The 27961-nt window shown below is 41.9% G+C and overlaps 1 protein-coding gene across 1 annotated transcript; it reads right to left on the reverse strand.

Moving 5' to 3' along the window:
• Nucleotides 1–1182: 1182 nt before the first annotated feature.
• spock2 (SPARC (osteonectin), cwcv and kazal like domains proteoglycan 2) lies at nucleotides 1183–27565 on the reverse strand. The gene is made up of 10 exons (XM_062401755.1): nucleotides 27239–27565; nucleotides 14424–14469; nucleotides 7929–8043; nucleotides 7509–7614; nucleotides 5617–5725; nucleotides 5195–5329; nucleotides 4250–4468; nucleotides 3717–3779; nucleotides 2687–2818; nucleotides 1183–2145 (listed from the first exon to the last, which is right to left on the reverse strand). Exons 1-10 carry the CDS (start codon nucleotides 27425–27427, stop codon nucleotides 2000–2002), a joined length of 1260 nt encoding a protein of 419 aa, XP_062257739.1. The 5' UTR covers nucleotides 27428–27565; the 3' UTR covers nucleotides 1183–1999.
• Between the last annotated feature and the right edge of the window lie 396 nt (nucleotides 27566–27961).

Genomic DNA, 27961 nt, shown 5'->3' on the forward strand with positions numbered 1-27961 from the left:
GTCTGCTCCTCTGAGAGAGAGAGAGGCACTGAGAGGAGATTAATGGCTTTGAAATGGGACCTCATGAGAATTAAAACAAGTCTTTAAAGGAGGAGATGCTAACACATGCATTATAACATATTCAGTTCAGAAAAATGCAAATTTGCCGTGTAGGTTATTTTAAAGGTTTTTTTTACACTGACAACTAGAAATTAACAATTAATCAAATTTTTTATATCCCATATTCTCGAATCACAATTTGCCTCATAGGGTTTAACAATCCTCTGTCCTTAGTCCTTAAATAGTGATGATGTGAATAAGTTTGAATCAACATTAGTTGCCTATTATATGTCAAAATTAAGTACAGTATATTTAAGAATCATTAGAAAAAAGCATTTTCTCTCTGTAGACAAAACTGCCATCGTTCATGTCGTACATCAACCTGAGTAAGTGCATGTGGAAACTAAGGGGTAGTGATGATGGAAGATGTGGTAATTACAGTTCATCCAACATACTGCATCAGCGCTGGTGCATACATGTGAAACAAGAAATACTGGTGCAGGATGTCAGTCTGAGCTGAGTAGCTTTGTGTTAATAGGAAATATTAACATGGTAATAGGCTAAACCATAGACTGTTTATAAAGGTAGATGAGCATCTCCACTTCCTCTCATGATGATACCCGTGCCGACCACCAGTCAGTCGCAGCTATCAATCATGAAAATTCACCCCATTTCATTGGCTAAGAATAACTGATTAAGACCAAATCTACTGGAAAATATCAGTTTGATAAGAGAACCTAAATTACATAGCATTGAGGATCAGGTTTTATTATTTATACTGCAGCCAGCAGGGGGCGATCAAGGTGCTTTGGCTTTGCTTTTGAGGGCGTCCATCTTTAAAAACTGTCTATGGGCTTAAAACTAAGATGGTGGAAATATGTTAAACATTAGCTTGGTAGCACGCTGTCGTAGCATTTACATCAAACACAATTAGTCTTGTGGGAACTATCAATATCACAGTCAGAAATACAATACAAACTTCTGATGCTTATAATCCAATAACTATTGAAAAATCTTTTACACTAGTGTATTTTACACAAAATAATACATCACTGTACATATTCAATGAAATTGTATGGTCTAAACTTTCATTATAGTGCTAAAATCTGGCAGTAAATAAGAAAAAGAGCACAGATGCAGAAGTATGGTGGCCTGCTGGACCACAAACACCAGTTTATTGAATTTGACTTTTTTTATTAAACACAATAATTGTTCCACATTATGATAGGATGTACACTTGTCAACGGAGCAGTACGCTCTGCTCGTCTTTCAAGGCGTTGATAACGGGACTAATAGGTGACAATCCGTCTTCTGATACACACATTATATACAAGCTAAAGAGTGATGCGTGAGAAACTTCTCCTTAATAAGTCATGGATGAGACAGAGCACTACTGTCACATATGAGCCAAAGCTTATGACGTGTAAACAGTAAAGTTAAAAAGGTGCTTTCTGTTTTCTTATGTGGCCTCTCTCTTTTTCACTGCTTTTTCTGCCCAAAACCAAAAACTGGTGGTGTAAAAAGACAAGAGGCCTCTTTAGAATACTGAAATGCACCTGATATTTATCAATTTTTTTATGCTAACACATGACAAGCACCTGCAGCTGCTTAGAGTCTCTGTTATGCATCAGCTAAACTGCTCAAAGATAGTTTAAAGGACAAACAACAGAAGAAAACAAAGATTCACAAGTATGAGGGACAAAAATCTTGACTCCAGACCCCAACATTTCTAAATAGCAATATTTCCCCCTTCCCCTGCCCAGTTAAAGAACACCCTGCAACATTAAATACACCCATAACCTCCTATAACATATGCATATTCCCTCTCCCGACCCACGGCACCCTCATAAGCAGTGTTGTTCTGAGTGCGAGACCTTCACCATGTCCATCTCTTTGCAGGATCTCCGTGCGAGTGTGTGTGTCTGTGTGTTTGGAACAATCAAGACGCCTGGTTGGCCCTTTACCAGATATATCCCCCATCATCCACCTCTCCCACCTCCCCCTCTTCCTCTTCAGCCTCCTCTGCAGTCTCCTCCGCTCCTTTCTCCTCCTCATCCTCCCATCCGACGCCGCTGCCAAAGTCACCTGAATACTCCATTTCCTTATCTGTGGAAAGATGAATGACAACATGCAGGGAACAGGGGGGGGGGGGGGGGGTGCACAGGGAGATTGAATTATCCACTGTGGTCAGCATGTCTTCCTGAGAACTCGGATGCAGCCCCTCTCTCTACCAATTAAAAATGCTAAAATCAATTTAAAAACACTGACTGCAGGAGCAAAAAGGGGGCATATGTTTGACTTTGTCTGGATTTTAATAGCTCATTCTAAACCATGCCAGGGGACCCATTTCTATCAGGCGAAGGTTCAGTCCAAGCCGTCCTCATTTATCTTGAAAGACTTTTCTCACAGCGACAAGCAGCGCCTCAGAATGCAAATGACTCCGGACACATGACTGTGGCCCTGGTCTCTGCACTGAGTTATGTTGCAGTGGGCCTCAGTCCTTCAACATAAAGGCAGCCTTGTGCAAAATGCATGTGCAGGAGCGGGATGATCCACAGCCGAGCATGTTTTTTTTTTTCTTGCTACATCCAGCTTTCAGGTTCAATTATAATATTGTATACTGACAGCTGGGAGCTATTGGATTTACCGCAGTCTGGCTTCCCACGAATCCTAGATCCGGCGACTTCTCCTCCGTTCTGGTCAACACACCAGCACTCTCCCCTGTCACACTGCTGCTTCCTGTAGTAGCCGTCTTCGTCGCAGCTAGGGATGAATCGACCTGGCATTTGGACGTGCACACACACATGCATTAATAAATATGAGTCAGGTATGGTAAAGTGTCCCTGACCTTACATACTGTAATCGTTCCAAACCCCAGTGAAGGCAAAAGCAGATAAACACATCTTGCATCATGCCTCATCACCCATTGGCAGCCTGCCCGTTGGAGACTGTAATGCATGCGGCAGACAATTCCATATTCTATGAATACAAATATGTTCACGCAGCAAGACAGGGGTGAAGAAGTATTAAGTCAGCACAGTGCAGCGTATTGGGGTGATGTGGAGGCGCTGTGGGGGTGCCTAGCTAATCATCACGGAATCAGGGAGGACGCCAGATGGAAAAGTTTTTGATTTCTGATCAGTTGCATGAATATGAATCCCAGAATGTGTTTGCACATAACAGTGTGGAAGGCCAGGGAAACTGCACTGAGGCCAATCTTAACCTTCATACTCTTAAGAGATGGGTGGATTTGTTGCAGTCAATTTATTCTCACAATAGTGCAAACACAAATGAGACCGGGCAAAACAGAACTGTCCGTCCAGGCTTTCCAGGGAACATCTGAGCGTCGCGCTGGCGGACATGCTCCCTGGTCTCTGTGTCCTTGGAGAGCCCTGACTCAGAGCCCAGTGAGCCAGCCAAAATCTGCAGCTCGGACAGGCGTACAAACACACAACTCCAAATACACACACAAGCACATTTTCACACGCTTACACACACATGTAAGACACACTGATGGTTGCTTTCCTTTGCCGTCTGTCAGCCTCAAAGTCTAATCCACAAGTCTGATCAGGGCCTAATCCCCGCCTCCTGCTTGTCATCTGCTCCACGGAACCCGTCAACCAAGAAAGGCCGACACAGATGAGTTGAAACGCTTCCATGAGAAGTCAGTTACCTACCAAACTTTCTCTTGCCGCCGTCGAGCACTTGGATCCTCTCCAGTTCAGACAGACAGGCCGGCTCTGAAAAGAACAGAGAAATTGTGTTTTACACGTGAAAAAAAGGAAGATCTGACGCATACAATCAAAACTATAAATTCCCCTGTGAGTAATGTGATGACCTCTTGTGCTTTCAAAATCAATTCTCATGTATTTCCCTCACAAACAGAAAAACTGTAGCACCTGGGGACCCAGACCTAGATTCTGCTCGGCTGGTTGGCTTACAGGGGCAATCTACAGGAGCTGTGGGAGAACCAGGCTGTCAACAAGCAGCAGGAATGCTTTTAGAGCCTGGCAGTGACCGTTTCATCCCGTAGGGGAGCAGGGGGGTGACCAGGAAGACAAATAGTGACAGACTAGTGCAGGACAGAGGTAGATACACCTGAGGGGCAGTTGACATCCTTTAAGTTTAAATGCATTTGCCACAGGGAGTATGTCAGCACACAAGCACATGATGGTGTGTGTATATGCACGTCCTCCCCCAGGATACTCACTCTCCCTCCAGAAGCAGAGGCACCACTCAGCGGTGGACACCTTGCCGTCCCTGTAGGAGTCGCAGGAGTTGAAGAAGGGGCGGATGCAGACCTCGTACTTGTCCAGGTTGATGGCCCCCAGCTCGGCCTGGTCGAGGTACAAGTCTTTGTTGGTGTCCAGCTTGGAAAACATCCAGCCTATGGAGTCCTTACAGCTGGCGCCCAGGCTCCTGTCCAGCACTGCAAACACGCATACAAAACAAAACATTTTTGTCATCAGGGGTCCAGCTGCACAAATGGCGAATGAAACCGTGCTCATGAATATTCCCTACTTCCAATCTGAAAGCCATTTGTTTTCTAAAAGACATCCTGCAAACTTGAACATGTTTTTTTAAGCATTAAACTAAATGATATGACTGTTTTTTAATGAACAGTAATTCTCCTCTGGAGTTTCTGCCAAAACTTATGGGTGAAACTACAATCATATCACAGGTTTCAATTAAAAACTATGTATTTCATGAAAGCAGCATTAGAAGTGAAATTTAAGATCCAAATTTAAGAATGTTCCACTTCAGAATTTACAGTTTATTTTAGACTTGGTGCTCGTCCGGCACTAACTTGTGTGACTAAATCCTGAGGCTTAGTTCCTGTTTCCCTCAAGCACAGTGTGCTCAAGTATGTGATGCAATGTTAGCTTCTCCTCTAATTATATTTGAACATGTGTTATCCAGTAGTGGGTTGCAGGATCCTTGCAGTGAGAGCAAAAGAAAAGCACAGAAGTGGAAGCTGCACTGTAGCAGAACTGTAATGTTGCAATTTATTCTTGCTTTAACAGATGTAGTGTGGCAGCAACAACTATTGTTTTCACCGAGGCATGAGACCTAAGACTTGTTCGGACTATTTTTATTGTGTATCTGCAGATACTGTTACTTCGTCTTAATGGGGTCAGGATTCTTTAGCTCTTACCTGATGTGGTGATGACTGCGGTGGCTCTGGCCCCGGGCTTGCTGCTGTTGTTCTGCTTGGCGTTGCTCTGCAGGAGCTGGAACCAGTCCCTGAGACGCTCCCCGAGATCAGCCAGGTCCTGACCGGTGCAGCTCTCTGTGGACGCCGCAGAGACGGGAAGGATATGATGCTTCTTGCATCCATTTAAGTGGTTGTAATGATTGTTCAGTGTTCATGAGAGACGGAGATAAAGTATGGCACGCATGTGTACCTCTGCCAAGGCCCAACAATCCCTTTAAATTCAATCAAGCTTCACTACATTCCACAAACTTATAGAAATCAGTCGAGAGATTGTTTTCATCAAGATCCTTGAGAGAAAATGTAAATGCAAATATATTCAACAGAGTTTTTTCTTGTAATGGTTGTTATGTGTTTGATCTTACCACGTTTACTTTCATTGGGCGTGGGGGCAGCGGTTGGACAAGGACACAGACCCAAACACTTCAGGGCGAGCTCCTTCCCTGTAAGACATGCCTGCTGCTCCAGCTTACACTGCAATACAAACCCACACACACATATGCATTAGCACACACACACACATGCACACGCACACAAGCGACATCAACAAGGGGACACAAAAGGTGAAGTAAAATGAGTTATTGCCGCAACACACATCAAATATTCATGAGGTGGCCGACTGTACGCCCTAATTCAAATCTGAGAATTGCACCTGAATGCACTTTCTGACTTCTGCACGCAAGGTCAAGAATAGCGATCCAAACGACAGAGCATAAATCAATAAACGCCTGGGATTGTGTCTCCGTCACCTCACCCCCCCGATCGGTCCTGCTGAGGCTGTAGATTACAACTCTTTGTCTTGGCTTTTCTCCCCCCGAGATTCTCTTCACGCTGCTCAGCTCTGAATGTGCGAGGTCTATACCGTTAATGACACCACAATGCAGAGGTGTACATTATGCTATAATCTATAATTCTTTATCAACACCTATATTTTAAAGCAGACAGTGCATCTGAATCTGAATTCACACATTGATAATTAACTGGAAAAAAGAGGGAAGCACAAATCCACAGCCAATGATTCTCAGCTTCTGTGCACACCCAGCGATTATCTCAACCCTTATTTAAACAAATAAAGCTACAGAAAAGGTTTTACCTTTTTAAAAGGCATGTTTTAATCTTGAACCTGCACTGATTGTTTTTTCATTTGCGGTTCCTGGTACAACTTGGTAAATGTAGGTCAGTTCTTCTCTCTCCTTCCTTAGCTCTGTGCTGCTCTCCATCAACTCCTGAGGGAAATCTCTGTTTGTTTTGCTCCTAAATGCTCCACCAGCTGGTTGCTGGGGCTTTGTTTGTGAGTGGTGCAGAGCAGGTAGAGGACAGTGGGTTAATCAGAGAGTCTTTAGTTGAAAGCAGCTGCCCTGCTCCGAGCGGAAACACTGATGAGAGCAACGAGAGCGAGGCAAAACAAAAACAAAAGATCTGAAAGATACATAGTAATTTGATCTATTATTAAAATAAAAAGAATTGATCAGAGCAACTTTGATATCAAGACAACAGCGGGGTTAAATAAATCAAAAAATATCTGGCAGATGGGCTAAGGATATTACTTTCTTTTGTTTTTAAAATTCGGTTTGTCATGAATGTGCTATTTCAAGGGTGGGAGGCTTCATCTAATGTCTCTCAGTTTAACATATGAAAGATTTTATGTGTGACAGTAACTTATCATTTTATGAGACATAAGACTTGTAAGACTTGGTGAAACAACTTACATCAATAATACAATATTTAGAATATAGGATAGGATATTTATGTTGATATCAACCATAGACTGTATATAAAGATAGATGGCAGATGTGGAGCTGCGGTATCATGGTCCCGCCGATGCACAACAAATCAGTCAATCATGACCAACTCCCCAGAAGAATGGACATTTGAACTTATGTCAGAGTGATAATTCCTTAATTGACAGAAACCATCTTTGAGTTGAGGCGAAGATAGCGAAAGTACCCGTCATCTAAAAGTAATGTTCTTGTGTGGATTTTACTTTATGGTCTCTCTGGCAGCTGCAGGTTGTCCAATTGTATTGGATTTTGCCGACAGATTTCTCTTCTATTCCATTTACCATTCACTGTGATATGAATGGTTAAGGAATAATAACCCTTCTTGGAATGATTAAACATAGTAGCAGGTACAAACTATTGACTCCTAAATGATCATACAGTTTGTAAAATGCATCATTGGGAAATGAAACCCCTGAAAGGAGATGAGCTGATCATTTTGAATTGATTTCCAGTCCTGCGTCTTTGTCTTAGTTTACCTTTGAGGCGTAGTTGTGTCCGTCTGATCCGCACACAGGCCCAGAGGAGGAGATGGGACAGGGATGACAGTTTCCATCAGGAGACCTGAGGGCAGGCTGCTTCAGCCTGCAGTAGGGCAGAGGACACAAACACTGAGTCCAGCTGTGCTAATTCAGCAGCATCGCGCTGAACATGAAGCAAACAGCCCTCGTACACATTGTCTGAACGTATTAGCTTATCATTAAACAACAGGCAGTCCTATTGTTCTGATGCATGATCCAACGTTATTATTAGCACAGTCGCTGATGGGGAGAAACATCCCAGACTGTGAGCTTGCTGTGTCGACCTCATGTTACTGTTACCGCATGAAGATTTTTTGAATGTGTTTGTTATAGGATTTCATCTGTACCTGCCCAGGGGCTGCACACACACACACTCACCTGTGCTCGAGCTTCTTGCGGTTGACGCACACAGCTCTTTGGTAGCCTTGGGCAATACACACCTTGTGCCGGCTGCACTTAACCTTTTGACAGGGGTCCTTGGTGGTGTCTACATCTGGGGGCGGGAAAAAACAGGGCACGTTTGTTATTGAGTACTTTGCTTTTACCATTTTCTCTATCTTTCTCTGCAAGTCACGCTTCTGTTCGCTCGAAACCTGAATCTCTCCCCTCCATTATCTCAGAATAACCTGAGAGTCAGTGTAATGTCAGAATGGTTCAGAACTGTCGGAGGTGCACTTACCAATATTTATCCAGCGTAAGCATCTTGTGCTTTATAGAAAATACCTTTTTAAAAAATACAATAGTCAAGAGACCTATCAGGATGGAGAGTATTAGTACTTGTTTTGAGTTTTTGTTTAAAGTCTCCAATTAAAAAGATAATTTGTGCCAGAACAAAGAGAGAAACAGCCTTTGTCGCACCTCGCTAGTATGTTTACTTATTTAAATATGATTACCCTTAAGGTGACCTGCAGTGACAAACATATCGTGCGATGTTGGCCTGCGTGGCTACCTCACTCCACGTCATCCATCACACTCGCTGCTGCTGGCAGCTAATGCCGGACCGTGTGTCAGCAACCCAAACACACTCATATGTCACACCTGTCTGTTCCTAGCAGGCCTCCTGGAGCCCGACCTCAATGTCACACTCTATTCTCTTCAACTCCCACAGCTTTTTATCACTTACACTATCCATCGGCACAGCGCACCTGAATATGGCTCATTCACAGATTACTGTTGCAAAGTCCCGTCTCTGTGGTAGATGTGCTCGCGCATCAAGCATTCGTTCATCCCCCTGCTCTACTGTATCCTGTTTTTATGGCACTGTTATAATTTAGCAAGGAGGCTTAGGATCGCCTCTCTTGTCCTCTCCAGTGGCTGAATACGTTAATGCTGCCGACATCCCAGGATTATTGAGGCGAACAGACAGATATCTGATTTGAGAAGCAAATCCCAAACAACACACACCCCCTGTCATGGCTGAGCTGGTTGTATAACTGACTGACTGACTGCTCTGCTGCTGCGGAGAAACAGTGAGGCTCGGAGGCAGTAATGCCCACATGCAGACTCCTCATCCATTTTGACTGTCAACATCGGAGCCTTATTCTCGGGTCGCCCAGTCTTCTGCTTGGCACTGATAGTGTGGAGCATCTCCATGAACAATATCACACACATCTCACAGCTTTTCTCTATTTCTGTCTGTCCCTGCCTTACCAGCGCTTTCTCTCACTCTCCCTCTTTTGTCACTGCCTTTCTTGTCTTTGCAGATTTGCCGTTTCACCCCCAGTCCAATTCACACCATCCACTGAATCAGGGGGCGCAGCAGCCAATACATTTCTTTGGACACTGGATGAGGAAATCAAGGTAGTAATAGGCAGCACAGTAGGTGGGAAGGCAAGAATATGTAGCCTCGAACAACCTAGAACAAAGTGTAGCACTGGACTATACGGACCAAAATTATACAACGATAAAAATGTTCACGTCAGTTTATATTGCGATTAATTTCACAATATTTGATTAAAGTTTAAAGACATTTTACAAATGAGAGATACTTCTTCATTGTCCTTGCACAATGCTCGGACAATATATCAATATATACAGTAAAATGAACCATGGTAAGGTATTTTGCTACTGATGTAAATTATACTGCGATAGTTATTGATGTTGTATTATTGTCCAGCTGAAGCAGAAAGCACAGAGTAAATAATCCTGCCTTTCTAATAGCAAAACGTATAAATAAAGCCCGTTGGTGGTGAGCGGCTACAATGCTGGCGCGACGTTGTGTTGTGAACACAGAAACATAAGGTGGCTGCCTGAGCCTCATGTTAATTTAACAGGCTTCCACAGATTAAAGCGCTGCCTGCGATGATGACGTTCCCATAGCAACAGGCGCTCTTGCGGTTCAATCTGGTGTTTCTGAGAACTCTCTCTCTCCCACTCCAGGTTCTGAAACCCCCGTCATGCAATCAGGTCCATCATTCTACTTTTCTTCCTTCTTATGACATTCCTTTGTCTTCCCATTGTATCAGACATCTGCACTGTGTGTTCTCATTCTTCGTTCGCCCGCATGTTCATTATTTCCTTCAACGCATCCTCTGTCTGTGCTCAACCCCTGATTCACCCACCTACTTCCATTTTTACTTTTTCGAAACGCTCTCCTTTGGTGCTAAACCAAAGCCCGCAGCAGCGAACCTCTCCTAATTAGGCTGCCTGTGCCTCGGTTTGATCCAGTCTAGATTTGCATGAGGTTTATCTCTGCAGATTGGGGCCACATCCTCATCATTCACCCTCTTATCTTATTTTTACCCACTCAGGCTCTAATATCGTCAGTGCCATCTTGTCTTCTAGGAAACAGCAAGGACAAGAAATTCTTTGTTTGTCTGCAATTGTTAGTCCAGGCTTGAATCCCCACAGTGATTAACAAAATGGCCACCAAGAAAAAAGCATACTGAACATGTCAACAAGGTTCGTAAAAGTGGCAAGACAAACAGTCAAGCTGTGCATTATAAAACCAAAACAGTGCTTAAGCTGCACGCTGTAAAACCCAAATAAAGCTAAAGCTACCTGCTGTTAAACCAGAGAAGAGCTAAAGCTCCTAAAAAAGTTCTGACAAACCTTTAGAGCTGCTACTTTCAAACTATACACACCCCTTTGATCTATTTGGTTTTCTAAATATAGTAAGGCTAGCTGTTCATTCCAGTCTCTATGCTAAGCTAAACTAATCAGACAGTAGCTAGAGCTTCATGTTAAGCATACACACAAGCCAAACTAAAAAGAAAACAAATCAGGGTCTAGTGATTATTGTTTAATATGTGTTAATCCAGCACACTGAGACGTTTGCAGTCTTGAATGCTGGGTTTTGAGTTTGATAGAAGCAGCCCCAGGTGGCTAGAGAAGAGAGCAGAGGAAGGTGTGACACTGGGAAAGTTTTTGGAGTGTGAAGGTGAGAAGGGCAGCAGTGCTCCCTGGAGGATCGTAGCGGTTGTTTTTGGAGATTGAGAGTTGCAGTCGTCCTGACACAAGATGTGTGCAACTTGTACAAGAGCCCTGTAAGGACTCCTCTGGGGGAGAGTCTGCTTTGTGTATTACAGTGGATTAACAACGTGTTAGTGGAGAGGGTCTTACAGAGGGCAGGATTTTTCCAAGGCAAAATGAAAGATCTGCTCCATCGTCCATCTATTGCTGCAGATTTCAACAAGGTGTTTGATGGCAATTTACTTTGGGTGAATGTGTGGTCAGCCCAAGCCCCAATATCTATCAAAGGCCTCAAGAGGCATTAAACTCTAGACCTTGTTGAGTGTGGACTCAGCATGTTTTCCTATCTCTTTAGCGTCTGCCATTGATCTGAAACCATTGATTTGTCGGAAAGCGTAGAATCACCATTCACCTGGCCTCTCTGTCTGAGATAAGCTTCTAGGAAGCCAAGATAGTCTTAAATGTGTATGTATAAAAAGAGTCCTGTGAATGGAGTGCACAAACACGTGAGTGATGCTGGGTGTGTGCAAGTGTGCATTTACTTGTTTGTTCTTACAAATCCAAATTACAACTGTTCTCCTGCAGTGTTTGGTGTCTTAAGGGCAAGGTGACTTAATCAGTTGCTGGATGGATGAATTGACTGTAGAAATCCACAGCAAATTACCCTGACCTCTCTCTCTCACTGAGCGCAGTGCCAGCTGAAGTGGAGTCAGCCACTGCAGTGTCTGAATACAAATTTCTACCTCGGTCTATTATTGGCGTTGACGGTTTGCATGTCAGGAGTGTTGACAGTTCAAACGCTCTGTCTTACTCCGCATGGTGCCGAAGCGGCTGGAGCTGCCCGGCTGAGAGATGAGGCCTGCGGGCTCAGCCAAAGTCGGGTGTAAAGATATCACAATGATTTAGGAACGTCTCACAGGGACAAATCTCCTCTTTTTCACTCCCTCGTTTTAGTTCAACCACTCAAAAGAGATGGCCGATCGATGGGAGTGAGGTAGCACACTATAGTCAAGATCAGAAAAAGGGAAATAGATGAATGAAGGGCCTTGTGGTGTGTGAAATAAAAGTAGTGAAGAGCTATTCATCCGCTAACATGAGAGAAGTATTTCAAACTTTGGTACAGTTTCATAAAAGCTTAGCACACACGGCTGAACTCTACATTATAGAGATGCCACTTGTGACGGTGGTCGATGTCAGTTCGGTCGACTCAGAGGAAAAATGGTGTATTATTTCTGCTCTACTGATGAACTAGCAAATCTGAGAAAGCCAGTCTTATGTTCAAATCAGAGTGCCAATGCTTTTTTATATTAACAGTGGCATGACCAAGGCTGTGTCACTTGCTGGTCACTTACAGGAAAGGTGAGTGTTGGAAGTTCATGAAGAGGCGAATGCATCTACCACCTCATCGCGACACATTTATTATTACCTCATTCACCTCAAAGGGTTCCTACTTAAGACATGGACAGAGACATTGGAATTGAATGTAACTCATGAGATGTAGAACAGGCCAATAATGAGGTAACCTGAGAGGTTATTTTAATGATACGTCAATGTCAACTAAATAGATTCTCCCTGCTTTAGACGACACTCTGCACCAACGTCATCAAAATGATGAATGAGGGAATGTCTTTGAGAAGAATCAAGCTCCATCTTCCCATTGAAACTAAAGCTGGCACTTGAGCTGCTCTAGAGGCTTGTGGTGGCTGATCTCAATGTAAATACAGTCAATACCTGGTGAATACTCTTTGTCTTTATATCATTGCAGGAATTTCTAAGTTGATATTTGCATTTCAGTAAATCTATATCCTATTTCCTAGCTTAATCTGTTATTGAAACCCTAGAAATATAATAGAGATGTTTTAACACATGCAAAGATTACACAGCTTTGTTTATGTTTTCTACAAATGCAATGACATTGAAAATAAGATGTCCAGTAGCCATGTTGTTGGCGCTGTATGTGAGAGCGCAAATGCCCAAGTGTGTTGCTCTTGACATTTTCCAGAACTCTTTGAACCTGACTTTCATAACATGTGATAGACGCTAAAGTGAAAAAAAACAACAAAAGAATACAAATATTTCAGGATGATAAAAAAGACGTAGATGAAGATGTCAACTTGGAAACAAAATGGGATTCAAGAGCTTTTAGCGATAAGGGCAGACACCTGACTCCACTCCTTATCTAAACATTACCGACATTAACTTATTATTGTGGACGTGTCTGACCATCTCCTGCCCAGAGTTCATGTCTAAAAACAACAACAGTTTTTAGACATGAAGCAAAACGATTCCTCTTTAAAGATGACTAGAAAACAGACAGTTAATAACTGTCTTCATGTTCAACCCATCATAATCTTACACTAATTAACTTGCCTTCGCCTTCCAGTCCACAATTTCCTCATCACCAAACTGCCGTAACGTCGAAAGGAATAACGTTGATGTAATTTGCTTCATATTAAATCAATGCCTCATCCTCATCCTGTGCTTTTACTTCTATCACCCTGTCCTTTCATTGGAAACCATAAGTAGTGCTTTGTTAAGCTCTTGGAAATTGCTCTAATGGACCCTGCCATTCAGCTCAGTTCATTTAAGCTGCAAATCAAGTGTCATGACTTCATCTTGTGGCAGCTCAATTAAGACCAGAGCGGACCTCGGATGTTCAGCCTCTCCACGTGGCTCCTGCTTCAGAGCGGAAGACAAGGAGGAAAGGGAGGAAGCAGAAGGAAGTGGCGATAGGTTGTTGAGCCAGTGTTTAGTATCTCCTGGGGGAGACACATCGGACCCACTCAGGCGGACAAAAACAGAGCGCTAACATCTTGCAACCTTTTTGCAGATGAACCCAAACAGAATCGGACAGAGAGTGCAGGACCAGAGAACAAACATGGTTCAGTGGCGTCTAATATAATGAACTAACCCTAACCCTGACCATCTCATCTGGGAGGCATCGCAATTCGAACACAGGCCACAGAATCTGCCTCCATCCCTCAGGACAGGCGACTGACTCACTTTCACTAAATCATGCGACCTTCACTTCCTGAATGCATGAATGCCATGGAGTTTAATACGCTTTTTTAATATTAAGACTTTATGAATTATGTTCGTGCCTGGAATCTGAGCATGTGAGGAAACATTTAAATCTTTTGAATCTGAAGTCACTCTTTCATACGGAAATGTCATGACCGCTAAAAGTAAATAAATCTTCCATTTCATAATTGGTGACATGGCATAACATCTGACGTTCATGCCTTGTCTTATGCTTACTGAACCTTCAGGGAGTATTGCATTATGGGTTGTGTATTTTTTACTCTCGGGACAAATAAAAGAATAATTGAGGAGGAAAACTTTATGCTAAAGCTTCTTTCGGATATGCAATGAGGTCAAGATATTTTCTCGAAATTTTCTGGGGGGCATGTTACATTAACGGACAAATATAGGTAAAAAGACATGAGATTGTGTGAGACTTACTGTCATTTGAGCCCTGATTTTCATCCCAAGTACGGACGTCATCATCCTACAGAAACACAAAGAAAACAGTCTTTTATTAGCGAGTGCAGGATAATTCACACTGCAGGCCTGAGCACACAGTGTCGCTGATAGCAAAAACCATTAACACTGTCATCTGCACAGAGGAGAAGTGATGTCGTTTACATTATCCTTGCACACTGACTATAATGTGTACATTAGTCTTGCAGGATGATAATTAGTTGAGTGAGTCAAACACACCGGAGACAGGCGAGTATCTAGTGTGGCTGATCCGTGTGGAAATGAGCCCAACAAATCTATGTGTGAGACATATGGCTTTGGGGGGCGAGCTGCCTTTTAAGTCTTTTCTTTTTTCCTTTACTTGATTAGAACATGAATCGCTCTAATTAAAATAGGCAACTTGAAGGAGATGATGTATAAAAAAAAAAAAAAAGAGGCAGGGGAGGAGGATGGATGGTGAATGAGAGATAATGACATAAAAAGACAAGGGAATGTGTCATGAATGAAGACGACATCATCATACAAAGGCAGCGGGAGAACTGTGGGAGAATAAAAAGGGGACAACTGACCTCTACCTCCTGGTGGAATGACAGCAAGAAGGAGAGAGAAGAGCCAATATTAGTGAGGAAGAGACATGTATATTTAGATACAGTCATTGATTAAGCTGCAATCAATGACACTAGAAAGCCACAAGAAAGACGAATAAACTTAAATGAAGGGGAAGGTTATTAACCAGCAGCTTGGCAATAAAGAAAAACACTTCAAACGTCATCACATTTTATTTAAATATGGCAAACACATTTTTGAGGATTACTTTTATGTTACCTCACAATACATTTTGCTTATCTCGAAATACTTTTGCACATCCTCACGATAGTCGCCCTCTTCTAGTCCTTCTAAGCCATGTGTTGCTCATCTTCTCCAACCGCAGCCCCACAGTATGGGTCAACTTATTGGATTTTTTTATTTGAATGGGCATAAAGTACTTATATCCAACTGCTGCACAATAAGGCATGGTTATATCTTTGGTGAAAATAAACTAAAATGAACGCAGGGTGGTGATCTGCAGGATGCTCTTGGATTCATTATGGCAATGAGAAACTCTTGCCAGATAATACGAAACTATTGCAAGGGAATTTAAAAGCAATTCAGCATTAACCTTCAACGGATCCGTTGATTGATGTATGGAAATAAAGAATAAAAAAATCAGACAGAAAAAAAGATGAAGCCTTGACAGAAATCTATATATTCTTATCGTATTCCATCATTAAGAAGCTGATTAAGTAAATATGAAAAAGTTTTAATATTAAATCAAAATCATCACAGACTGGCAGTAGGGACCTTTCTAAAGGAATTTGTTAATGCTGAGACTGAAATCTCAAGATGGAGTGAGTGCATTCAGTCAAACACAAATCCGCCTGTGCTTCTTTCAATAAATAATGGATCCCATAGGCTACAGTGCAGATGCAAAGCCTTTTGAGCATATTTGCTGTGTCTGAACATGAGTCATTTCAAGAAATTTACAATCGGCCAACCCCCCCTCCCCTCCGCTCCTCCTTAGCGATGACTTACTCATCACCGTAAACATTTACTGTACAAGAAGCGTGTGCCAAACAGCTCCCTGGAAGGCGATGAATCCTGACACAACACATGAAATAAGCAGCCCTCATGAAAGCTGAGACCTTCTTCCTTGACCCTGACAGTTTTATTTCACAGAGGTAAATATTTTCAGCGCTTGCAAGCACTCCAAACACCACAACGCTGAAATCTACCAAACTGCACCGCTGTTTGCTTCCCGTCCTCTCTGCTCGCCAAGGTGTTAAGGTCACTTCCCCTTCTCAATGATATAAAGATCGCTTCCAGTAAACTGGAACTTTTTAACTCAACACTCCAGCTGAGCTTCATGAATGATTGTCAGTCATGCAGTTTAACCTTGTTGGGCCTAATGGAGTCAAGCATTAGCAGGGTATAAGACCTCAAAGAGTTTATGACCTGGCCATTAATCCAACACCTCCCATGTCTCCTTTATTGATGCTTCAGCTCCTGCATTATTTAGCAGCCTTTCTGTGTTTGTGTTTCTGCCAAAACCGATGAGAGTGTCCTGCTGCGCTGACAAGACGGCAAATCAATGAATTCATAAAGGAACGGTTGCAGAAAATGTATTCGGGGGAAATAAATTCTCCTGAGTGTACAAGGAAATTGAGCATGAAAAGCAGAGTGCAGCGACAAGTTGAGAACACCGCAGAGGAGTTGCATCACTCTGGGGGAAAAAAAGAAAAGGAGAGCAAAGTTGTGATGAAAGGGCTGCTGGTTTTTACAGACACGTGATTAAAGGAAACTGGATGAGAGCTGGAAACACTCTGCTGTACCCAGGAGCCCTGTGATTTACCTGATAACATCAAATCAGAGCTCCTCTTGTTAAACAGAGCGGAGCAGCTTACCCTCCACTTCAAACAAGGCAGACTGTTTGCCTCGCTGCCGGGCTCCACTGTAGCTGATTGGCAGATCACAGTACCTCTCATATCTCTGCACCTGATAAGTCTCTTCACTGGAAAACTGGACTCAACTCCAGAGGAGCAGCAAAGTGGCTAATACATCTCTAAACTAGCATTACTGCCCTGCAGTTATATTACATAGTGCAGTTTCAGTCTGCATAATTTTTTTCCATACTCAGATGAGATCATTTTGAACTTTGCCCTTTTATCACTGGCATCTTATCAAATAAGCTTTGAATCCAGGATACAATGGGTCAACATTTGAAGAAACTTGAGTTGTTCATGTTCAAGAGGCTAAAAACAGATTTTGTAAGACCTTGACCTTCCACCACAATTTAGCTTCTTCGCAAATGCCAAAACCAAACCCTTCATTCCTTAAGTCCAAGTAAACATCTGAACCAAATTGAAGGAAATTCTTTAAAGAAGTATATGAGATATTATGTTCACAAGCATGGGACAGAGGGACGGACAAGTCTAAACATAAAGCCACCTGGCATAAAGTATGAAAAGTATGACTAAGATTCTGTTATTTGGGGGGGATAAAGACGTCTAAACAGGAAAACAGTTGAAATTAATGTAAGGGTCTCTGCGTGTCTATCTGACATGTCATGTGTGTGTGACTGACGGGTGTTCCTGTGTAAATGTCAGCTGTCAGCTGCACTTAGGGTTCTATGGTGGTTATCCTGAGGGGTTTGTTTTGTGCTGACAGCGGGAGGGCGTCGATGCCTCATCAGTAACAAAGGACACAGTAATATCACTCATGTGGAGATCCGTGCAGGCATATCTGCCAAATGAAGGTTCCTACTTGACCTTATCCTCACAATTAGTGTTAATATCTGCCTTTTGTGAATTCATCCACCCATGCAGAACAGCACAGGGCTGCGATGTACAAGCTGCGTCTTGCATCAAAAAGCACCACGGGTCATACAATTCACAGCAGGAGCCAATTTCAGCCCACACAGAACCCCAGTCTAAGATTTTTATGTAAAACTGTGTTTTTCTGGCCAGAAACCTTTACATGAGTGAAGCTTCAGAGCTGCTGCAAAGTAAACACAAGCATCAAGGGAGATCCCGGTCTGTAAATGTAAGCCAGTTCCTAGCTTTGATTTTAAAAAGATGTAATTTCTGTTTGCTTGCTCCTTGATGAGAAACCAAACAGGTCATTGAACAAAACCAATTGAGTGGGTAAAAAAGTTTGACATTCAAATCGTGTAAAAACAAACATTATACATAGTTGGTCCATGTCCCTCAGAATAACATATTTATTATTTTTATTTTTTTTATGCATTTATTAGTCCTAAACACATGCACAGACATGCAAAGGCACACTCATGCAGGTAGGAAAATGTAATCTCTGCTTTTGACCCATCTGGTGCAGGACACACAGAGCAGTGAGCGACCATGTACATCACTCGGGGAGCAGATGTTGGGGGACATCTCAGGGGCACTAGACAGGCTTAGGAGAATCCTCTTGGATTTTTGGACAGATCAATCCAGGTTTGTCTTTTGTTGTCTCTCCGTGGATTCGAACCAGAGACGAACCAGAGACCTTCTCTGCCCATAGTCCAAGTTTCTGCCACTAGACCACCGCCTCTCCATCTTAAACATCAGTTTCATTCAATGAAAATAGCATAACAGTTTCCTTTCACTGCTACGGTTACACAGGTTTTTAAACCTGCAAAAAAAGGTTCAGTAGAGGAGTTTGCATTTCTGTTGTTCCCCAATTAATCAAGAGTGGAGTGTAAACATATGTTGTTTTTTGTCCTCGCGGAAATGACTGATGCTGACACGTTAGGGGTTTGGTGAGAAAGTCACCTGCTTTGCACAAATGAGTCTGAGCTGCACTCTACACCGAAGGTCCAGCTTACTGTAATCTCTCCCTCCAGACTTTCTCTGAAGGGTTTCATGCCCAACACGCCTGCAGCTGAAGTCCCCTCTTTCATTCTGCCCACACCGAGAGGTCTTAAGGAAACGCAAGAAGCCCTTTCAAGTTAAGAGCCACTGAGAGATGAAGGTGTCCATGTGCAACGTAAACTTCGGTCGACTGCTGGTTATACTGCTCTCTCAACACACTTCCCATCATATACTGTATTTAAATATGACTGACCAAAAGTAAAGCTTAGCATTTAAAACCATGCTAGTGGATGGGCATTCAAGATTCAAGATTCAAGATTTTTATTTGTCAAATGCACAACAATAACATTAAGCAGTCGCTGGCAGTGAAATGCTTGAGTCTCAGGCTCTCTTCTAACAATGCTCAAGTAATTACACACTATACAATAAAATGAGAGAAATAGTATAAAATAGAATATCAAAATAGGAAATAATGTATGTATATCTAAATATATATGAACAGCTGAGGAGAAAATAAATGGGAGGAAGTGAAAAAGTGTTATCCATCTATATATAGAGTCCATGACAACTTGATATACTGCAGTTGTGTGATACATTCACGGGTACCTAGTATACACAGGGGAAGATAACCCACATCATGGCAGGAATCCTAATTTAACTTTAAAATAGTTTTAAAAGGAATGCCTTCAGCATTCATGCACTGATGTTCTCAGTTTACATTAATGATAATCCTGCTGAAGCACACTACTGAAAAAAGTGTGCTGGGTACGAATGTAGCAGAAAAAATAACCCAAAAATCTGATGAAACACAGAGAGAAAATTACACTGCCTGGAGGATTTATTCAGCTGCGGTGCTACATGCAGCATCAAATAATTTCCTCCCACCTAGAGACTCATATAAAGACTAGGTTGCTGCTCGCATCCGTTCAGCTTTGGTTTACAGATCACATGAGACACGTCTGAGATGAAATAAAACCCCTCTCCACCACATTCTCATCCTGTATGTTCTCCTCTTATCTTCACAGCTTCAGGGCAGCAGAAGCAAGCCTCTTGTTTCCTGTATTCCTGCATGCGCACACTGGAATCTGAGCAGATGCTTAAGGACTGTAAAGGCAGAAGAAGAGGCAGAGCATCAAATGCTGAAAGTCTGGTCTGCTTCCCTTACAGCACGGAGTCAAGTGCCGAGCTTATGTAAGAGAGAGGGACGGGTGAATAAAGGTGAGGTGGGGGTTAGTACTTCTGGGGAGAAGATCAATGGATGACAGGGGGAAAGAGAGCAGTGGGGAAATGTTTTCAGACAGAATTCACCAAGAGTGAGCAGGCATGTTAAACAAAAATAATCCACTTCTCAGGATGGAAAAGGAAATGCCAAACATGTAGAAAACAAAAATGTCAAACTGGAAACTGGGCACTGGACACTTGAGTGAAGGTAAACGAATACCTGTGATCTGACTGTTAGGATTTATACGATAATTATCGTTATGATAGTCATAATTATTTCATGTCATCTCTATATGCTCTTTTTTTATGTCATTATGTGCATTGAGATTTGAAGGACTTGCATATGAAAGCTTGGCTTCATTATTACCGCATGGTGCTTAGGCTAATAATCCCTCAGTTCAAACACAGGGAACAGAAGCAAATGAATATAATTATCAGAAAGCTTAGAAATGTATATTTTATACATTAGACTGAAACATTATGAATGCTACATATAGCTTTTTACTTTTTCATATGGAATCGCTGAATATTTTGTATGCATTTTGACAGATGAATAAACCCATATTCTGCAGTGCGCTTCATTCATGACAAATCTCTTTCACAACGAAGGCGTAATAATTTACGTCTGCACTGAATTGTGCGACGCTCACGCCATGACTACTATAGATATAATGCTTTATATATAATAATCCCCTGCCTTTTTTAAGAGAGGGTCTGACGCTTTTCTTCACACTCAAGAAGAGATGATTGATGTCAGCAATACTGGGACAAGAGAGGATGGGAAAAAGATCAAATACAAAGCCCAAGTCGAAGAAAATTACACTCAAGTATGTAAACAGTGAATTGCTTTCTCCTCTTCACTAAATACAGAAATACAGAACCAAAAAAAACAACTGCTTTCATCAAATCTGGCAGTAATGTTGACACAGTGTTGAATCCTTTTTATTTCAACGTTATAGATCTGTACACACACACACACACACACACACACTTACCCACCCACACACGCAGATACAGCCATAAATATAAATTCACACTTGGTCCAAAAAGTCTTGGTGCATCAATGACAGCCCTGTACTCACTATCTATAAATAAGATAAGCCCTGGTGCCTCTCGGGGGCACCGGAGGAGACGAGAAAACCGCCTGTACCCCACTGGAGAATCTGGTTCAAACAGCGAGAACCTCTAGAATTCAGGGAAAACACCAAACTCAATCGGAAAAAGACGGCTTGTAACAACAACGGAAAATCAATGACGTTTCCTTGGTAGTGGCCACAAGATGGAGAAGAATCAGCCAGTGAGTCGAGACGAGGAACAATGTTATCGAATAAGAGAGTCACAACCAGATCAGCAGCAGTGGAGGGATACCTGTCTCGTCTCGTGGAAGAGGCCAACCGGCTGTTATTTCTGTTGCATAAGACCAATCATTTCACTACTCATATCTAATGCGTTGAAGACTTCTTGAAAATAGATTCACAAGAGCTCAGATTTTAGTATTATTTTTAAGCTACGAACTCCTTCGGACACTAAATGTTTTTACTATTTTCCTACATTTTTTCTATCACATCATTCACAATGGTCACAGTTTATTGTTTTTTTGCCCATTGGCTGTATCTAAACATGACAACATGACCAAAGCGTCTTGATCGCCACCTGGTGGCTGGCTGCAGTATAGATCATAAATTCTAGTTTTTTATGTCCATACAGTGTGGGGTCTGGGGTTTTATATCTGTTTGTCGTATTTTATTTAGCTACAGTCATTCACTGTCATTCATCACTCTCAGGTTCTCATATGGGCTAAAACACCTGGATTTATATTCAACAACTTCAATATTTTCTGACATTCATCCTCTTGAATTAGCGGCTGTGCCCACAGGAGATGATCTCACCCAGGCGGTGACTCACTCTGGCTTAAACCCAAAGGTAATAACACTTTGGTGCCACTTAGAATTATTGTTAGTTTTAAAAGGGGGAAAAAGGGGTTTGATTAATTGAGCCTCTCTTATATAATTTCAAAGGCCATACACAGTTTTATAATAATTTAAGAGGTGTAAGGACAGTTATTATTATAAATATGACCTGTTTTACATCTGGATTCATGTAAGCAAACGTCACATTGCGTAACTGTTGAAAGAAAAAGTATTTAGGAGCTTTTACTGCTGCTATTGTATGGGCTATTTACTGTTTCGTAACCATTGCAGGACATTGGATGTATCCCACAAAGATCTAATAACAGGCAGATTCCTGAATGTAAGTTGCTTTTGCAGCGAGCAACCTATTTGGCAAACAGACTCCCAGGTGTAGCCAACACAGAAGCAGGTCACTCTATGTAGCCAGGCGTGTGAAATGCTTGCAGGGGTTTCTGGCATCTGCAAAGAGGAGTGTTGTCCAAAGAATGCCTCAAAGAGTCCAGTCGTCTTCTGCAGCTATTATTCCGGGTGAAAATACTTTATCTAGTTTTCTACACAATTGCATCTGCTTCTAAAATTGATATTTATCACTTTTCATTGCTACCCTTATCAGATCGTCTCCCTGTCTCTCTCCCGCAGCACCTGTGCCCTTCAGTGGGTGGCTGTTGTACTGCAGTGGGAAGCAGCTGTAGTTGTGAGAGCGAGGCACGATGAAAGAAAGTTTCTTTCATTCTTTTTTTCTCCTTCTACTCAATTACAGCCCACCTAAGCCTCTGGTAACCGGCCAAGACACCCTACGGCACATCGGTAATGCGTTCAAATCATGAGCGACCAGATTGACGCTCTGAGAAGTGTCCGCGGTAATCGAGAACAACTCCATCCAAATCTCCAACAGAGTTCTGGGCATTTGTGGGCCGATAAGTAACTACTTACGTCAGAACAAAGCATGATGGGACAGACTTATGGGTTTCTGATTAGCTGTTATCAACGTTCATGGCATTAATGCATCAATAGCAGTCTATTCTAGTATCAGAGAGCACCGAGACAGTCAAAGGTTTCTATATACGAAAGCCAGACTTTGAGAGACTGCCGATGACAAATTTACTGACTGGATAGTCTTTAATGGAGTATTTGGCTCCGGTTTTGCAGATGCCATTATCCACAATTATGTTTCCTATAGTGGTGAAAGGATTAAAAGGTGCAGTGAGAATCCCAAAGTGTTGAAATTCTGCTGGAGTTAAGCCAGTTTAAGAGAAGGAAATAATCAGGTAAAGGACGAACCAGTTGACCGGACGATCAAATGTTCTATAAAACACCAACAGGGTGGTGCAGGAGAAACAGATCACATCATGATAACATCTGCCAGAACCTGCAGCAAGTGCCGTCATCAGTCTACATATTTAATCCGCTGGCATCGACGAGGGATGTGATGTTTTTTCTTTGTGCTGGCACCAAGTGTTTTCTGCTCATTAAAAATTAAGTGGCTGGATAACGGGTGCAGGCAGGATTGGTACTGGGTGGTCCAGAGCTGCATGAGAGCACACACATATGTGTTTAGATTTGCCAGGCACGGAAAGAGCAAAGAGAAATAATGAACCAAAAAACTTAAATCTTAAACTCCGACCTCTTCCTGTGATGGATACTGACATTAAATACCCCCACTCCTGGGAGAACTTACATAAACGTGCCCCTAATCCTCTTCTCTTTTGGGCTCATATATTAGTTTGGCTTAAATCAACTGGAATGAAACACTAAACCACTCGGCTCCATGATTTCACCAGCCGAGTGGTTTTCACAAAAAAAATGGATTTACCGTTGATTTGCTTTTATTAGTCACAGCAGATCGGATCTGTTATGCATAAAATCCTGGCCATTTAGGATAATTTTATACTGAAATAAAGATAGACTTTAGTGATGAGGTAATCCCCGCTGACATATAACTTTCCCTATGATGAGTCTGTGAATTTCTCTGAGCTCAGCAAAATGTCTTTTAGCGTCTGTTCTAAAAAATTACACTTAAAATAAAAATGAGCTCACAAGATTTATTTTCATGATCCCATAGATTTAAATATATCTAGCTACTTGCGTGTCTCCATATTAAACCATATATTAGAGCTTGATTTCTATTTAGACCTCTATGTTGAAGGTTCATTAACAGTAAAGAACTTTCCAATTTTAGCTAAAGCAACTCTGTGTTCAGTTTCCATGACTGCCTTTGCCTCGTCAGGCACAATTATTTATTTATATTCCCTGCATCTGCGGCATTAGTGGAATGAAATGTTGAGTGCACCTGTCAGATTAAAGGATTGAAGGTATCCCATTCTGTTATTTGTTGACTGCAACTGTTAAATCTAATAGTCTCCCTGTGAAATAGATTGAAGTGTGGGAGCCATTTTTGTTGGGAGTGAGAGAGGCTCTTGTCCTGAATCTGCTTTTTACATTTCGTAAGAGAATAAATATGAAATATTTACAGTGTGTGTTCATATATGCATTGTGTGTGCTTGTGTGTGTGTGTGTTTGAGGGCTTGTGCGTGTGTGACTTTGTGTGTTTGAGATTGAGAGAGCTTGTCTTTCATGTTTCGCAGCTTTGATTATTGCTTTCCAGTGTTGAATTAAAATTCAACATTCAGCTCTCTGAGGACTGTGCACGTCAACATCAATTTGTGTAATCTGAATACCTATAAGTGTGTCATTGGCAGCCCTTTATACATCAGCCGACAAATTCCCAGAGACTGAAACTTTTTTTTTTGTAGCTCAAAGACCAACATGAAGCAGCAGCAATTATATTTTCATTAATTTCAATATTCAGCAGCCCTCATTAAGAATCATCAAGAAAGTACTAGCTGCTGCACAAATGATATTTCAGTGGAAGACGTCCAGGGTCTTAATGATATAAAAAATCTTAATAGAGGAAGTTTCCACTCATTCACCCCCCCGAAGTGGGACTGGTGAGGTGGATAGAGTCATCTAACTCCCAACGGTACAGACTCCATTTCAACACCATAACAAACAGACTGCTGTTGCTAAGGCAGCAAGCTGGAATCAAAGCTGTTCCTACTGGCAATTCCCCCGGGAGGTTCAGTGGTTCACTTCTCTGATGTTTCTGCTGTCATCATCACCAGAGACACAATGACTCCTGCCCTTTAATGCACTTGCAAATGAGTACACACCCACAGACACATGCACTGTTTGGTGACTTCCATTCATTGTTGACAGTCTGACAAAAACCTTACACCTAACCTTAACCATGACCAATTCATTTCTAACCCTAACCTCAACCTAACCACAAGTAATATCTCACCACTAAGCTACACTAGGACCTCAGAAAGGATGTTTTGCTTTAATAGGACCTTATAAGGTCTATTGGTCCTGATAAGGTCAGTGTTGGAAAAGGTCCCAAAAAGGAAATAAAAACAAGTCAACACACACACACACACACACACACACACACACACAAAGTATCTTGCACAATATAGACATAATCATGCACATGTAAGCTCACACAAACACACACACACACACACACACACACACACGCCCCTCCCCCCCCCACACATACACATTAAGAAAATTACTCCTGGGAATTATGATCATGAAAGAGATACAGCGTGCAGCTGTTCGGCAGCTTTGATGTGAAACTGAGAAAAAAGGGTCAAATAGAGCAAGTGACATCTTCATATTGGATGGCAAACTCTTAAACGTTGAACAGAAGAGAAAGAATAAGAAGAATAAGAAGAAGAAGAAGAAGAAGAAGAAGAAGAAGATTTCCTTACACCATTTATATCTGGGGATGCTCTACATACTCCAGGTGTTTGTGTTTTGACCATGTGCTGAATAGAGAGTGAAGATGCTGCTCTAGCCGATCAAACTAATCCGCTCCCAGGAGACCAATTTTTCACAATCATTCCCCTCTTCGTCGGGGACGTCCTTGGCTCAGTATTTACAGAGGTGTATGATTTTATGTAGAAAGGATCAGCTTCTCCTCCTGCATCGCTCTCATATAAACGCTCCAGCCAACTGCTCACATTTCAAATCCAATAATGACACCTATCACGTGCTGCACTGACCAACCTGGATCAATTAAAACCCAATTAACAGGAGTCATATGGAACATAATCCAACTGCACTATTGTCCAAATCCTATTGGGATCATTAGTAATCATTTCACAGAGCCAGAGGCAAAACTCCTTCTTTACAATTGCAGATATGGCAATACATCACTGTGCATGCAAACATACAAACATGCCCCGCAGGCTTTCATCAATCGCTGCAGCCCGGTTTAATCTGTTCAGTAGGTGAATATGTGCATCAATCAATCAGCAAGCCTTGGCTCTAATTGCTTAATTCTCTTGTTTGTGAAATCTCCAGGGACACATCTGGGGAAACACATCGGAGGTAACCCATATTTGGGTCAGTATGATGGAAGAGGTGCTCCTGCTGTAGAGCAGAGACTAAAACGTGAATTGCTCATTATTAACAAAGGGTTAAAAGTGGGAAGAGAAACAGTCTATATGTGGATTGTGTTATTGCTTTGTGTTGAAGTAAAGCTTTTCTGGTAAAGATAGTTTGCATAACCTGATTTTGACAAAAAATTTGAATTGTCAGCCACTATAGTAGCTACACGTTTCATTCAGACTGTTTTGATTAATTCTTAGAGGGGAAAAAAAACAAGGTAAACATGTTCGTGTGGAGTTGACACATATACAAAACAAAAAAGATTGAAGGGCTAACAGGAACACAATCTTAGTATAATCTTAATATGTATTTAGGCCTTCCCTAGTTTACAAATTTATATATTTTGCAAGATTTGTATCCTATTTTCACAGTTTTCTTTGTCTTAACTCCAAACACTCAATTGCACTTTTCTGTTTCTACCATTAACAAACATACCACAACAAAGTGTGTGTATGTGTAAACCTACTCTGCAATAAAAACAGATTTTCTCGCTTTATCATTAGACTTGGTCCACATGACATTTCGTTATACCTGTAGTGATAGTAAAGATCTTTTGAATCTCCCGGCCACCCCCCCCCCCCCAAAAAAAAATATTCCATACACTTTTTGTTTTTTCATTTTCTTATTTCTATATATTATTTTTTTATGCAAAGTGTGCTTGTATTTCTCCAGTGTGTGTGCGAATGTTTCAACAGCAGCAGCACCAACTTGTGTTGTGTGGTGTAACTATGTTTTACTAAATGATCGTGCATGTGCGTGTCCCCGCATCCCCAGCGCATCTTGTACCGCATTATACCGCGCATCTCTCTATCATCATCACCACCACCATCATCATCATCATCAGCGGCAGCGGTGGACTTACGTCTCTGAAGCGGTTCCAGTGCTTGAGCTTGCGGCTGTACTGTGAAATGGTGGACAGCCACTGGTCGTCCTCCATGAAATTCCCCGTCTTGTCCGCCTCCTTCACGCTCCTCACGTCCGTCTGGACGCTGGACCCGGCGAGCAGCGCCAGCGGGACGAGAAGGCACACGACGTCCGTAATGTCCACCATGGTCTCGGATAATTAAAACAAACCCAACAACAACCACACACACCTCACACAAACACCGGCTGTCGGGTTTTCTTCTGGGAGGATGGAGGAGGAGGAGGATGCTGATGCTGAGGCTGAAAGTACCAACTGATCACCTTCTAGGATGCTGCTGCTGAGGGGGAGGGAGGGGGTGAGGAGAGAGGGAGAGAGAGAGTGTGGGGGGGGAGAGAGAGAGAGAGAGAGAGAGAGAGAAAGTGATAGAATTATGATTGAAATTTGAGATGAAAAGACTTTATCTATCTATCTATCTATCGATCTATATATCTATCTATCTATCTATCTATATATATATATTTATCTTTCTATCTATCTATCTATCTATCTATCTATCTATCTATCTATCTATCTATCTATCTATCTATCTATCTATCTATCTATCTATCTATCTATCTATCTATATATATATTTATCTTTCTATCTATCTATCTATCTATCTATCTATCTATCTATCTATCTATCTATCTATCTATCTGTCTATCTGTCTATATATATTTA

This window comes from Platichthys flesus, chromosome 12 (genome assembly GCF_949316205.1).
Source record: "Platichthys flesus chromosome 12, fPlaFle2.1, whole genome shotgun sequence".
Classification (NCBI taxonomy): domain Eukaryota; kingdom Metazoa; phylum Chordata; class Actinopteri; order Pleuronectiformes; family Pleuronectidae; genus Platichthys; species Platichthys flesus.

Excerpts from the sequence above, each read along its gene's own strand:
- spock2 (XM_062401755.1), bottom strand. The coding sequence starts at position 27,427 with ATGGTGGACATTACGGACGTCGTGTGCCTTCTCGTCCCGCTGGCGCTG. Across the intron at positions 5,726-7,508 it reads GACACAACTACGCCTCAAAG|TGTAAGCTGGAGCAGCAGGC; the intron begins GTAAACTAAGAC and ends TTTGTATTGCAG. Across the intron at positions 4,469-5,194 it reads CGCAGTCATCACCACATCAG|TGCTGGACAGGAGCCTGGGC; the intron begins GTAAGAGCTAAA and ends GCGTGTTTGCAG.